Source organism: Triticum aestivum, chromosome 1B (genome assembly GCF_018294505.1).
Source record: "Triticum aestivum cultivar Chinese Spring chromosome 1B, IWGSC CS RefSeq v2.1, whole genome shotgun sequence".
NCBI lineage: Eukaryota > Viridiplantae > Streptophyta > Magnoliopsida > Poales > Poaceae > Triticum > Triticum aestivum.
The window spans coordinates 247324945-247338856 of record NC_057795.1 but is presented as its reverse complement, the minus strand read 5'-3'; the positions used below and the strand labels follow the sequence as shown (position 1 = coordinate 247338856).

The 13912-nt window shown below is 46.1% G+C and overlaps 1 protein-coding gene across 2 annotated transcripts; it reads left to right on the top strand.

Moving 5' to 3' along the window:
- The first annotated feature begins 1152 nt into the window (after nucleotides 1-1152).
- LOC123117906 (translation initiation factor eIF-2B subunit beta) lies at nucleotides 1153-9789 on the top strand. Of its 2 annotated transcripts, none has more exons than XM_044538580.1 (9): nucleotides 1153-1410; nucleotides 1498-1652; nucleotides 3400-3681; nucleotides 3950-4079; nucleotides 4557-4664; nucleotides 4758-4860; nucleotides 4938-5063; nucleotides 6752-6945; nucleotides 9314-9789. In XM_044538580.1, the coding sequence occupies exons 1-9, from the start codon at nucleotides 1358-1360 to the stop codon at nucleotides 9402-9404; spliced, it is 1242 nt and encodes a 413-aa protein (XP_044394515.1). In that variant the 5' UTR covers nucleotides 1153-1357; the 3' UTR covers nucleotides 9405-9789. The 2 variants fall into 2 exon arrangements, with proteins under 2 accessions (XP_044394515.1, XP_044394509.1); XM_044538574.1 differs by having other exon boundaries at nucleotides 3947-4079.
- Nucleotides 9790-13912: the final 4123 nt, after the last annotated feature.

Here is a 13912-nt window from a genome sequence, read left to right as displayed (position 1 = left end):
CGACCGTGCCGCTCGCGGAAGCAAAACAGTGCCTCTCGCGGAAGAATTTTTTTTCCGAGGAGGCACGGTCGTGCCTCTTCGAAAGCACAACCATGTCGTGGAAGCAAAAACGTGCCTCACGAAGGAAAAAAAACACATTTTTTTCCGTTTTAGAGAGGCACGGCCATGCCTCTCGTTAAAGCACAACTGTGCCTCTCGCGGAGGAAAAAAACAGAAAACACGTTTTTTTTTGTTGCCGATAGGCACGACAGTGACTCTCGCGAAAGCACAACCGTGCCTCTCGCTGAAGAAAAAAAAACAGAAAACACGTTTTTTCGTTTCCGAGAGACACGACAGTGACTCTCGCGAAAGCAAAATCGTGCCTCTCGCGGAAGGAAAAAAACCCGCATTTTTTCGCGTAATTTTTTTCTTGAATTTTTTTGTCCAAAAGTTCAGGAAGACCGGTGAAAAACTGAAATGTCAAAAAAAAAACCATTTAAAAAGCCGAAAACGCGTGCGGTAAAATAAAAAAAAATCGGAGAAAGCGCCCAGAGCACGACACGTGGCGGGCGGCGGGGAGCGCGCCAAGTGACGCTGATCGTTGCGAGGCTCCCAAAGAAGAGCTCGTTAACTAGTTGCTCTCGGGTGTCGGCCAGTTCTTTTGGCGGCTTAAAAAATAAGCCGCCTCCTCCCCAACTATTTTCATAAGCCGCATCCCTTATTCATTGGGGCTTCTGAACTAGTTATGGGATAACTAATACAGAAGCCTCAACAAATTTTAGGAGCGGCTTATTTTTTAAGCTGGGGAGAGGCAACTTATTTTTTAAGCCGCCCAAAAGAACTGACCCTCAGGCTCTTCCGCCCCTCAGAAGTTCCTTCCCAAACCCCCGACACTTTCATCAAACACTGCTTTAGGCTGCGCTTGGATGCGGTGTAATCAAATACAGGCGTATTTGGTTTACATGTGTATTTTACCGGCCATCAGTAGATTTTCAGCCGAAATGAAAACAATGAACGGAGATCTGTATCTTTTCTACAGGTGTATTTTAGACGAAACGACATTCCAAACAAAGCCTTACCCTTCTTACATTCCCTCTCAAACTAAACCATCATCGCTCTCACCAGCCCTCCTCTTCTCACCGGATTTTTTAGAATTTTTTGGTACTCTTTGAATTTTAATATGGGGGTGGAGCACCGAGTAGCTCGTTTGTATTTTTCAGATTTGGTGCCTCTGTCCGCGGACGTGTCCATGTCCTTTTCTGGAGTTGCCCTAACTTCTCCTTCTCTCTCGAAACCCTAAGCCCCTTCTCCCTCCTAAGCCGCCGATCCGACCCCAAATCCGAACGCCTCTGCCTCCCGGTCCAAGCCGCACGCCACTATGCCGGACATGCAGCCGCTCATCAGCGACTTCGTCCTCAAGCTCAAGCGACGGTAAGCAGTTGCCCACGCCGACCCGATTCCGTGCCGAGTCGGCGCCACTCTGGTGTGCTCATTGTTTGTGTGTTTGTGGGTGGGCAGTAAGGTGGAGGGGTCACATGCTGTGGCCCGGCAGACGGCGGAGCTGCTGAGGTCAGTGGTGTCGCAGCACCGGATGAGCAGCACTAACCAAGCGGCGGCTCTCGCCGACGCCATCCATGCCGTCGGGGAGCATCTCATCGCAGCCAATCCCATCGGTGCGCCTAAAAGCCCTCACTCTTTTTTTTTCCGAATTGTGGTCCCATCGCATTGCTTTTAAATTGGGATGTTATTACTTCTTTTTTCTTCTGAATTGTTTGGTCACAGTTTATTTCACTGGTGTTGGACTCGGTTCAGTGAAATGTGTTGCTGTGGTAATGAAATTTTTATGCTGTTCCAAGTGCTAACTCCATTTGCATACTTTCCGGAACAAAACATAGAAGTATACAACCCCTACAGTTAAAAACTACTCCCTCCGTCCCATAATATAAAACACTCTTATATTATACTCCCTCCGTCCGGAAATACTTGTCCTCGAAATGGTTGTATCTAGACATATTTTGATTATAGATACACCTATTTTATTCACTTTTAGGACAAGTATTTCCGGACGGAAGAAGTAGGACGGAGGGAGCAAGTGTTGGCAGATAATGACCTGCCAGTCAAGATAGATAAAAACAAGCTTTCTAGAAGCTTTTTTGTTTTTACAGATAGTTTTCTAGAAGTTTGTATCAGTATGAGAGATACCAGTCAAACTGCATAGATTCTAGGTCTATCATTGCAGCGAAAGCTCACTACTTCTTCCATATCACTTAGTTCAGCTGAAGCATTTTATCAGCTTCCTCCAGGTTTAGGTCGGAAGAGATAATAACTTTTCTTGACATGTGAGCTTCATTTATCTGACCTGATCATCTTGATGAAGTATAAAGAGAGTTGGTGTTGGAGTTAACCTTATTGTCTAGGTCTAGTTTCATGGTTTATTTGTGTTGCATGGTATTATTCGTAGAGTTTAATTAGTGTTAGCCAGGTTCAGGTAAATTGCATGTGTTGCGTCATGCCGCGGGCGGATCAGCAGCTGGAGAAGCACATAGATAGATTGTGCGGTGGCTGCGGCATGAGAACATCTGCAAGTCAATGGTCGAGTGCAAGCATGCATGCCCTCCTGGAGTTTGTATTATTCGTAGAGATTAATTAGTGTTAGCCAGGTTCAGGTAATTGCGTGTGTTGCGTCATGCCGCTGGCGGATCAGCAGCTGGAGAAGCACATAGGTAGAGTGTATGGTGGCTGCGGCATGAGAAACATTTGCAAGTCAATGGTCGAGTGCAAGCATGCAAGCCCTCCTGTAGTTAGTTCGTGTACGTGTGTGTTCTAGTGAACCAGGAGCAGCCCTGTGCACACAGTGAAGATGCAGCCTGGAAGTGCAAGTGCCGTGAGTGCCTCTGTTGGTTGACTAGATTGCATGGAGTTTGTCAGTGCCGGCTGCGTGCATGCTGTTTTGGCTGCGTCCTGTGGCCGTTGTGGAGATGCTGCACAAGTGTGTGTGTATGTGTGTGTGTGGCCGTTGTGGCTGGAGCTGGAGGGCTTTCCCTCCTGATAGCCCTTGTTCTGAGTGGTTAGGTTGGGTTTTGGTTGTTTTTCTGTTTTTTCACATGCACAAATGTACGCTAAGAACTAAGTGTACCCCCCTTCCGTTTCTTGTCTAATAAAAAGATACGCAGAGCTCCTGCGTCTTTGAGATTTTTTCTGTTGTTGGCACTAGCACCAGTAGAACCTACTAGTCTTGGCAGTTAGCATTTGAGCTGAGTGGCGCATGCATGTCAGAAATAAGTACAGTTTCGTCATAGCAAATTGCACCATGACTAGAGGGTGGCACTTGTTATTCAGATCTACAGTATAGTGAATAATATGTGGTGTAGGTAATTATCAGCCTTTTATCCTTATAAATTCTCTCTCTTCTTTTTGCAGAGCTCGCTGTTGGCAACACTGTGAGACGTGTTTTGCATATAATAAAAGAGGAAGATATATCTTTTACCGCAGTTGGTATTGAAGGTCTTTCTGTGACTGCTGTCAGTGACGATGAATGTGACAGTGGAAATGATGACCGTCCTACCTTATCCGCTGCTGTTCTTGCTTCCCATGCTAGAAACGCTCTTCGGGCACCTTCATTGCAGACTCTCCTGGATGATATTCCTGTGAGCACTGCACTTACACATTCTTCATCGTCAGCTGGGGATTCAGATGGGAAAAGTAAATACATGATCTCTAGAATTCTCTTTTTTATGTACACCACACTGAACAGGCATTTGTAGTTATACTTTTATGTTTGAATCATGTACTTATACCCAACCTGAACAGAGGTTCCTTTTTTCTGTTTATATTGTACTAATCATCTTGTGTTTAAGAAACTATTAACTGATTGATATACTCTCAAGTTTATCGTACCCTTTCAGGGTCTATACATTCCAATTTTTATGTTATTGTTGACACTGAATTTCTGCATGTTCCATGTAAGCAGCTGGAGATAAGAGCTTAAAAACTCGGAAACTAAAACATGATGTTATTGCTGCCATTGGTGATCTTATTGAGGAGATTGATACATGTTATGACCAGATTTCTGAGCAAGCTGTGGAACATATCCACCAAAAGTATGATCATCTTTTGTCCAACATACATGCATAAACTAATTAGTAGTCACATCTATCTTTTTCTGTGAAATTATTGAATGATGGAAAACATTTTTAACTTCTGCATATACCTGGGATTGTGGAAAAGGTTGGCATGTGTATTATGAAGAACATGTGCCCAATGTTAAATGATTAAAAATGCTCTTAACTTCCTCGGTGATTACAGTACCTTCTTCTCTTACAAAAGCTTTTTTTTTCTGCTCACAGTACCTTCTTCTCTTACAAATGTTTGTTGTTATAAACTTTAATCTACCAAAGTTCGCATCGACTTATTTACTTTCTTAGCGTTAACTTAAGCTCATAATGCTTCTCAGCCTTCATTAATCTAAAATATAGATTCGGGGTACCCTTTTTTAACAGCTAAGGACCATCCAAAACATTCTGTTCACATGATTCAAATACCAGTGGTGCCTAATCAATGCTTTTTGTTTGCCACAGTGAGGTCATCCTAACTCTAGGTCGTTCTAGAACTGTGAAAGAGTTCCTGTATGCTGCAAAGGAGAAGAAGCGATCTTTTCGTGTATTTGTTGCTGAAGGTGCTCCAAGGTTTGTGCACCTTGCCAATTGTATTGCGAACTAAGTTCTTGTATTTTGAATCTCCTTGCTTGATTCATTGTTGTTGTTCAATGCTTGAATCAGATATCAGGGACATGCTCTTGCGAAGGAGCTGGTCGAGAAAGGTGTACAGACTACTGTTATAACAGATTCAGCAGTTTTTGCTATGATCTCCCGAGTTAACATGGTATGCACGCAGGTTGATTATTGTTCTTTTAGATATATTTGTTTCTGTTACAAGGTAACTCATGATTTATCTTATAGGTTATAGTTGGAGTCCATGCAATAATGGCAAACGGTGGAGTCATTGCACCAGTAGGGATGAATATGGTTGCTCTTGCTGCTCAAAGGCATGCTGTACCCTTTGTCGTGGTTGCTGGCAGTCATAAGGTCAGTTTCTGTAGGTTATGCATTTAATTTTCGTGTTTATTGCAATGTTTTCATCCTAAGCAACTAAAAAATCACATTATGAAGGCATAGTGTTTGGTCAACATACTCGTATGGTTGTTTGGGTTCTGATAAAAGTTGTGTGTGTTCTTCTGTTTTTTACCAACCTGTTCCAGTGTCCATAGACCATGGTAAGCGAAGGGGGCACAAATAAGTCACAGTGCTATACTATGTTTGCCATGTCAAAATCTTATTGCAATATTTTCATCCTAAGAGCATCTCCAGCAGATCCCCAATAAAATTCCCCCAACTACTTATTGGGGCTCCCCAATAACACTTTTTACTTTTTAGGTTGGGGATAGACGCTTTCGCAGATCTCCAATAACCCCAGCCCCAATAACCAACCTGACATATGGGACTCTCTTGTCAATCGGATACCTCTCTCTCTCTCTCTCTCTCTCTCTCTCTCTCTCTCTCTCTTCGGTGGTGGCTGTGGCATGGTGGCACTCTGGCGGCTTTCCGACGGTGGTCCGGCGGCGACGTGCGGGCGGTGGCTTTTTGACGTCGCATGTGTTGGGAGAAAGCCAACTCCCCCTCCATATAGGGGGAGTTGGACTGTTTTTTTGGTGATCACCAAAGTTTTTTGGGGAAAGGGGAGCTGTTGGAGCTGTTTTTTTTGCCCAATTCCCCCAATACCAGAAAATTATTGAGGAAAGGGCAAGTGTTGGCGATATAAGCTTTCATGTTATTCTGAAGGGATAATGTTTGGTCAACGTACGCATGTGGTTGTCTGGGTTCTGATAAAAATTATGTGTTCATATACCATAGTAAATAAAAGGCAAAAGTAGGCACAAATAAGTTATGGTGTGATACTATGTTTGCCATGCCATAGAAATATCATTATAATTGTGCCTCAACCAAATATTTTCACTGCCTCAAATATTTCCTACTTCTAAACATCTGATTTGGTGGTTGTCCGTTCACTCCTTTTCCATCCTCGTTTAAAATTCAAATTTGTCAACCTTTTCGTGCCAAAGCTTATCACATCTTGAGAGCGAAGTTTACCAAGGTTCGTCTGGTCTATGGACCTTGTCCTAATTTGCCTCACATGTAATAGTAGTTCCTTTATCTGTTGTCTATAATTTGTAAATGAACGCACCAGAGTGAATATAACCTGAATAAACATTGTTCTATATTGTTTTTTGGTTCTGTAGTGTAGCATGGGCATCTTACTAGCTCCAGTACAAAAATGTGTTGTGAACTTGGTCATTTACTCTTCCCCGCAAATATTCTGGTCATCTCAATTGTTACGATGCGACTTTGATACTGGCAGGTTCTATTGTCTTTAGTTGTGCTTATATCTCAAAATGTATGGTGCATTTCATTATGTTTGCTCTTCTTTTTTCTAGTTTAATGTATTGAGGAGGATTTTCTTAGCAGTCAACTAGACTAGACAACTGGATTTTGTGTTCTCCTGTTAACTAAGGCTTGATCTGGTGAGTAATAACCCCTGTGGCTTCTGGCAGATGACTAACTAGTATATGACTGCAAAGCTATCAGTTGAATCATCGGTAGAAGGCTTTATGCCTTACAAGCTATGAGTATTCCTTTTGTTCATAGTTTAGATGCTTAAAAGAGAAGTAGTTGTTTGCTGTTATAATGTTCATACATTAATATTCTTTACTTTACAGTTGTGTCCTTTGTATCCGCACAACCCGGAGGTTTTACTGAACGAGCTTAAATCACCATCTGATTTGCTTGACTTTGGCGAGTTCTCAAATTGCATGAACTTCAGTACTCAGGATGGTACTCCTCTTCTAAACGTTGCCAATCCAACGTTTGACTATGTGCCACCGAAGCTTGTCAGCCTTTTCATCACTGATACGTAAGTACTTTCTGCACCTATATTTGGGATCATGTAAACAACAAAGCTTGTGTCTGGTGCAGCTTTGCCTTGAGAGTTAAGTTTGGAAAAATGCACACTTAGAATAGTTTGTGCCTTGTGTTGTAGTTCCATGAGTTGTTATGTGGGGTCACGGCTGAAATTTTAAGGGGATAAGTATTCCTGGTTATCCTTAGCAGTTTAATTCTCTTGGAGATATTTCTTGGTTCTCAAGTTATTTATTTACTAAATAAAGTTTGTTAGTTCGTCTTAGCCTCCAAACTTGTAAGCTGGCTATATAATGTGTATCAATATCAATCAATAGACAAGCAGAAAAATAGTCCCACTTATCCTCCCCAAGTTTCTCCCCTTCTCGTGTTGTGTGGCAGCCTCCTCTTGGCTGGGCGTCACGCCTCATCTCTACAGGGCCATCTACCTATCATCTACCATGTTCATAACATCTTGGTACCAGATTCGGTTTGGTCATGGTCGTCGCTACTGCTGCGGATATCGATAAGATTAACACTGCCCTTATCTCCCTATGAAGCTTCTGGATGGCATGGACAAACAGATGGTGACCAGGGCAAGAAGTTTGACTCCCTGTCCGGTGATCCGCAGGACACCATCCAGTAAGTCCGTGCCCACAATCTGGCTGCCAGCAAGCTAGAGAATGGCATGGCACAAGGATCTGGCTCCACCGGCGACAAGAAGGGAGTCAATGAAGTGCTGTCCCTCTCTGAAACCAATCTCAAGGCGGCCAACAACTACCCCCCGCTTCTTCAAGGTCGAGTTTCCCATCTATGATGGGGAAGTTGACCCGCTGGTTTGGTTGAACCGCGCCGACACGCAGCGTACGGACTCCACCGACAATGTGGGCATCGCCTCCTTCCACCTGACAGGCGACAAACACTTGTGGTACCACCAGTATAAGGGCGCCCATGGATTTCAACCTGGCATCGCATTGCTGAATTGATAATATTCAGTTTGGACTGCCAGCTTGCTGCAGCACCCTATGAGAAGTCATCTCCTTCAAGCACACAGGCACGGTGGCAGAGTACAACAAGAAGCTCAATGCCCTCTTGTGCTGAGCGCCAGAACTCCCGGAGGATCAGGTGGTTTCCGTCTACGCCACTAACCTGCAGGAATCTTTACAGCTTGACATGTAGATGTGGAGACTGGATAGCCTGCTGGACCCCATGAGTTTGGCTCGCTTGTGCAAGCGATGTGCAGTGGGCGGCCCCAACAGCCCAGCAAGTAGCACTAGGTGTTCACCAGCCATTCCCAGACCTTGGAGCTCCATCTACACCTGCAATTCCAGTAGTACCACCTCCAGGACCAGCTATAGTAGCAGCTCCAGCAGCCCACCCACAAGAAACTCTCCGTCTTATTGATCCAGATTCAGACGACGGCAAAGTAGACACTTCTATGGAGGCTGCAAGGGGCTAGCAGCAGTCCTTGGTCCAGCTCGAGGATGAGCTGTTCAAAAAGGAGGGAGCGATGTTATGTGGGGATAGATTGCACAATAAGGCCACCAAGGAGAGGGTCACGGCTGAAATTGAAGGGGATATGTATCCCTAGTTTTCCTTGGCAGTTTAGTTCTCTTAGAGATATTTCTTAATTCTCAAGTTCCACTGAAGTTTGTTAATTTGTCTTAGCCTCCAAGTTTGTAAGAGCATGCACCATGGAGGTAGCAGCAAGGTGCTGCCCCCGCACATCCACGTAGGCTTGGAGAGCTAGGGCCATTGCCCATAACCTCTCATGCTGCCTGACAGGTCCCTGCATGCGCCTTTGCTTCCCCAGTTTGCCACACCCTTTTTGTCCTTCCCTTCTCCCTCTTTCCTTTCTTTACTGAAGCAGCGGCCTCCTCTTCTAGCTAGCAGTTAGTTGCCACCATGAGGCTAGCAGTTTGCCACCATGGATTCCGAGCCTAGCTGGACCTGCGGGCAGTAGGTCGGGCCTACCTATTGGTCATGCCCTAAGCTGGCTACACAATGACTAGCATATCCTCCCCAAGTTTCTCCCCTGCTCTTTTCGTGCTGGGCTGGGCGTCGCACCTCATCTGTCCAGGGCCATCTACATATCATCTACCATGTTAAAACATCCAGTGTGATGAAACCATTACTATCTTGATATCCATTGGTATAGAGCTTATGCATGAAATCACATTCTATCAAGTGAAACTTTATGGGTAAAAACTAGTACAAACTACGATTTATAATTGATATAAGTAGCAGTGAAGCCTAGCACAGTTGGGAACTAAATAAGATACATTGTTTTAAAACAAAAACCTGGACTGATTTATACATATGCCATCCATTTTTTTTCCTTTTTACTATGCCCTTTGTAACACTTACCAATCATTACCAAACAGTGGCGGGCACAGTCCATCATATATGTACCGGCTTATTTCGGAGTACTACTCAGCTGATGATTTGGTCGTACGGCGGAAGTCAACATCTTAAAAGAACACAAGGCACGGTGGACTACTCGTGTGTTACCATTATTTATATGAAGATAATGTGGGGTCTTGTTGAAGCCCAAATGATGTTGCCACAACCATTGCAGTTCTTCCTTTTGCCTGTATGTAGGGTTGGACGGGGCTGCTCTCTTCAGTGTAATAGGCTGTTGCCCCCTGGAAGTTCAGTTGTGTAACATCATGCTCCTTGCGATAATTTAATTTTGTGGCTTCTTTTTCTGTGTAAACGGCTGAGGCAATGAGCGCCAAGCGCAACCGTTTGATCTATATGAATTGGATTAACTGTAGAAGCTAGATACAGTATGTGACGCAGAATGCTGTGTTACAGTTTGAAGGAAAGAGTAGAGGGCTGGTTTAGCACAGATTTTGAATGCTCTGAGTCCAAAATATTAAACTTTGGCCTAGTGTCTGTCGTTAGAAATTCAAACTGTTCATGAAATTACATTACAAAACTCATTGTCAAGTCTGCAATGTGTTACTCGTATATAAGCTGGCACCGGTAAGTGGCCATCGAAACATTTACAGAATTTTGTATAAAATGGATAAAATGTTTAGAATGGTTGTAGGATTTAGGGGAAGCCATTCCTCACACTGTGCATCTTGTTTTACGTCAAGATCATTTATGCACATGTTTTTCAGTGTCTCACCGGATGTCCAGTTCCTCAACTGGTACCGGATGATCGGCGCTGTCTGAAAATCTGACGTCTGGTCGCTCCAGTGCCGCCTGATGTACGGTATCCACGGACGTCTGGTAAAACCATCCAGAGCCAAACTCAGCGGATTTCTGGTCCTCATCGGAAATCCGGCTTGATCCATCCAGTACCGTTTTACGATCCTCATCGGACGTCCGATGCTCCTTGAAACATCGAATATCCGGCCAGTGTCTGGTACTTTGGGCTCTTAGCCATTCTTAGATATACACCTGCCCTCTGACCTGCTTCAGCCATCGGATGTTCAGTGTCTCGTTTGCCACCAGACGTTCGGTAACCCACCGGTCGTCCAACACTGCTTTGTCCAACGACCACATTTGCTCTTGTGCTATATATATACCCCTTTCCCACTCCGGAGAGGGTTGACCACTCCATTCCAAATATCCCAAGAACCCTAGAAGTGCTCCCTCTCACCCTTCCACACCAAATCCTAGATCGTGGAAGGGTTTGTGAGAGTTCTTGAGAGTTGTTCCAGTCAAGTGATAGATTTACTCCCTCTCCTCGTGACCGAAGTAAATCATGATTTGAGCAAGTCTTGAGTTTTTCCCTTTGATGTTGTTACTTTTGGAGGTTGGAGACTCCTGGGTAGGAGTTCTTCGGAGAGGAACCGTTCATTGTGATTACCCCCCAAAAATTTATGGAGGTTTGGAGACCACCTTAAGGTCTATCATTAGTGGTTGAGAAACGCCTTTGTGGTGTTGTCTCAAGGGAAGAATAGGGTGAGCCTTTGTGGTAACATCTGCCCCTCCAACGATGGCTAGCTTCCCTCCAAAGAAGTGAACATCGACATACATCCTTATCTCCCGGATTGCGGTTATCCCTAACCCTAACTATCTACTTGTGGTTATTTGTCTCTTGTCTTTACTTTACATATTATTGTGCTTCCTTACCTTGCTACTTGGTGTTGTTGAATATATTGTTTAACACTAGATTTGCCTTAGCAATTGTTAGGCTCACTTTCATATTCCGCTTTATTTTCTAAAATTGCTAGTAACAATTAAATTTGCATTTGTACCATTTTACCCCCTCTAGGTCCATCTCGACCCTTCACCTGTGTCGACTTCATTCGGCACGACGGCGGCGACGCCTTGCGGTGTCGTATCCCTCATTGGAGGCGTCGTCGTGTCATGCTCCTATCCTTGCCTATCATGTATGCTTTTTGGAATCGCAAGATCTAGCTCTTGGATCAGACGTCGGCGGTGCCCTGGCGCTGTAACCACCATGGTGGTGCCGTCTCGGAGTTGTTGATCCCTGCTGGTCGTTGGAGGTCTCGGGGTGGTGATTGGCTGGTTGAGGATTGTGGTTGTGAGTTGGTGTGGCCGGTGGTGGTGGTAAGGCCGGCTTGGGGTCGACGGTGGTTGTCTGGTGGTGTTCACGGTTGTGCCTTTGGCGGCGCAGAGCGGCCATCTATTTCCCCTCACGAAGGTATCTCGCCCCTGTTGTTGTGCATGCTGAAGACCCTCTGGTGACTGCTGTTGTATTGTGGCAAGCTTCGGGTTCTTGGTGATGTGTTGGCTCATCTTTGCTCAGGCGGAGCTCCCAGTCAAGGTTCGAAGAACCGGACTAAGGGTTTCCCCCGGTGCTCGAAGAAGGACACGGATAAAGGCCATGACGCTGCCTCCAAGAAGGGAAACAACACCCACGGGTGCCGCCGCTGCCAACGTCGGCGAGCCGAGCAGGGATTTCGCCATGGCTTGAGTCTGAGCAATCCCATTGCAGCAGATCAAGGTGGAGATGGGAAAGTCGCTTATTTGGTCGAGATCGCCACCTCAGGAGGAGGTGGGTGGGGTTGCACCCGCCGTCGATGGGTGGCACCAGGCGACGCCAAAAAAACGCAAGCTGTAGGATTGGAACGTTGTGGAGGTGGAAGGGGTCGGAGGGCGGCATGACAGAAAGAGCCAACTAGGGGGGAGGGATGGCAAGCGATGCCACTGGCAAGAGCCGTGTGACGCCCCCGATTTAATCGTACACTAATCATGCACGCAAATGTGTACGATCAAGATCAGGGACTCACGGAAGATATCACAACACAACTCTACAAATAAAATAAGTCATACAAGCATCATAATACAAGCCAGGGGCCTCGAGGGCTCGAATACAAGTGCTCGATCATAGACGAGTCAGCGGAAGCAACAATATCTGAGTACAGACATAAGTTAAACAGGGTGCCATAAGATGGCTAGCACAAACTGGGATACAGATCGAAAGAGGCGCAAGCCTCCTGCCTGGGATCCTCCAAACTACTCCTGGTCGTCGTCAGCGGGCAGCACGTAGTAGTAGGCCCCTCCGGTGTAGTAGGGGTCGTCGTCGACGGTGGCGTCTGGCTCCAGGGCTCCAGCATCTGGTTGCGACAACCAGGTAGAAGGGAAAGGGGGAAAAGAGGGAGAAAAGCAACCGTGAGTACTCATCCAAAGTACTCGCAAGCAAGGAGCTACACTACATATGCATGGGTATATGTGTAAGGAGGCCATATCAGTGGACTGAACTGCAGAATGCCAGAATAAGAGGGGGATAGCTAGTCCTATCGAAGACTACGCTTCTGGCAGCCTCCGTCTTGCAGCATGTAGAAGAGAGTAGATTGAAGTCCTCCAAATAGTATCTCCAAGTAGCATCTCCAGGTAGCATCTCCAGTCGCATCTCCAGTCGCATCGCATAGCATAATCCTACCCGGCGATCCTCTCCTCGTCGCCCTGCGGAAAAGCGATCACCGGGTTGTCTGTGGAACTTGGAAGGGTGTGTTTTATTAAGTATCCGGTTCTAGTTGTCATAAGGTCAAGGTACAACTCCAAGTCGTCCTGTTACCGAAGATCATGGCTATTCGAATAGATTAACTTCCCTGCAGGGGTGCACCACATAGCCCAACACGCTCGATCCCATTTGGCCGGACACACTTTCCTGGGTCATGCCCGGCCTCGGAAGATCAACACGTCGCAGCCCCACCTAGGCACAACAGAGAGGCCAGCACGCCGGTCTAAACCTAAGCGCGCAGGGGTCTGGGCCCATCGCCCTGAGCACACCTGCACGTTGTGTGGGCGGCCGAAAGCAGACCTAGCCTAGTGGCGTTCCAGTCCAATTCGGCGCGCGCCGCTCCGTCGCTGACGTCTGAAGTGCTTCGGCTGATACCACGACGTCGGGATACCCATAACTACTCCCACGTAGATGGTTAGTGCGTATAGGCTCGTAGCCAGACTCAGATCAAATACCAAGATCTCGTTAAGCGTGTTAAGTATCCGCGAACGCCGAACAGGGCCAGGCCCACCTGTCTCCTAGGTGGTCTTAACCTGCCCTGTCGCTCCGCCACAAAGTAACCGTCGGGAACCGTCGGGAACCCAGGCCCACCTCTACCGGGATGGAGCCACCTGTCCTTTCAGCCCCCAACTCCGTACAGTATCACAGGTAATGTAACAGTGTAAAGTATATAGTATATGCCCGTGATCACCTCCCGAAGTGATCACAGCCCAGTAGTATAGCATGGCAGACGGACAAGAGTGTAGGGCCACTGATGGAACACTAGCATCCTATACTAAGCATTTAGGATTGCGGGTAAGGTATCAATGACTGTAGCAGCAATGACAGGCTATGCATCAGAATAGGATTAACGGAAAGCAGTAACATGCTACACTACTCTAATGCAAGCAGTATAGAGTAGAATAGGCGATATCTGGTGATCAAGGGGGGGGGGGCTTGCCTGGTTGCTCTGGCAAGAGAGAGGGGTCGTCAACTCCGTAGTCGAACTCGGTGGCATCAGCGTCGGTCTCGTAGTCTACCGGAGAGAAGAGGGGGA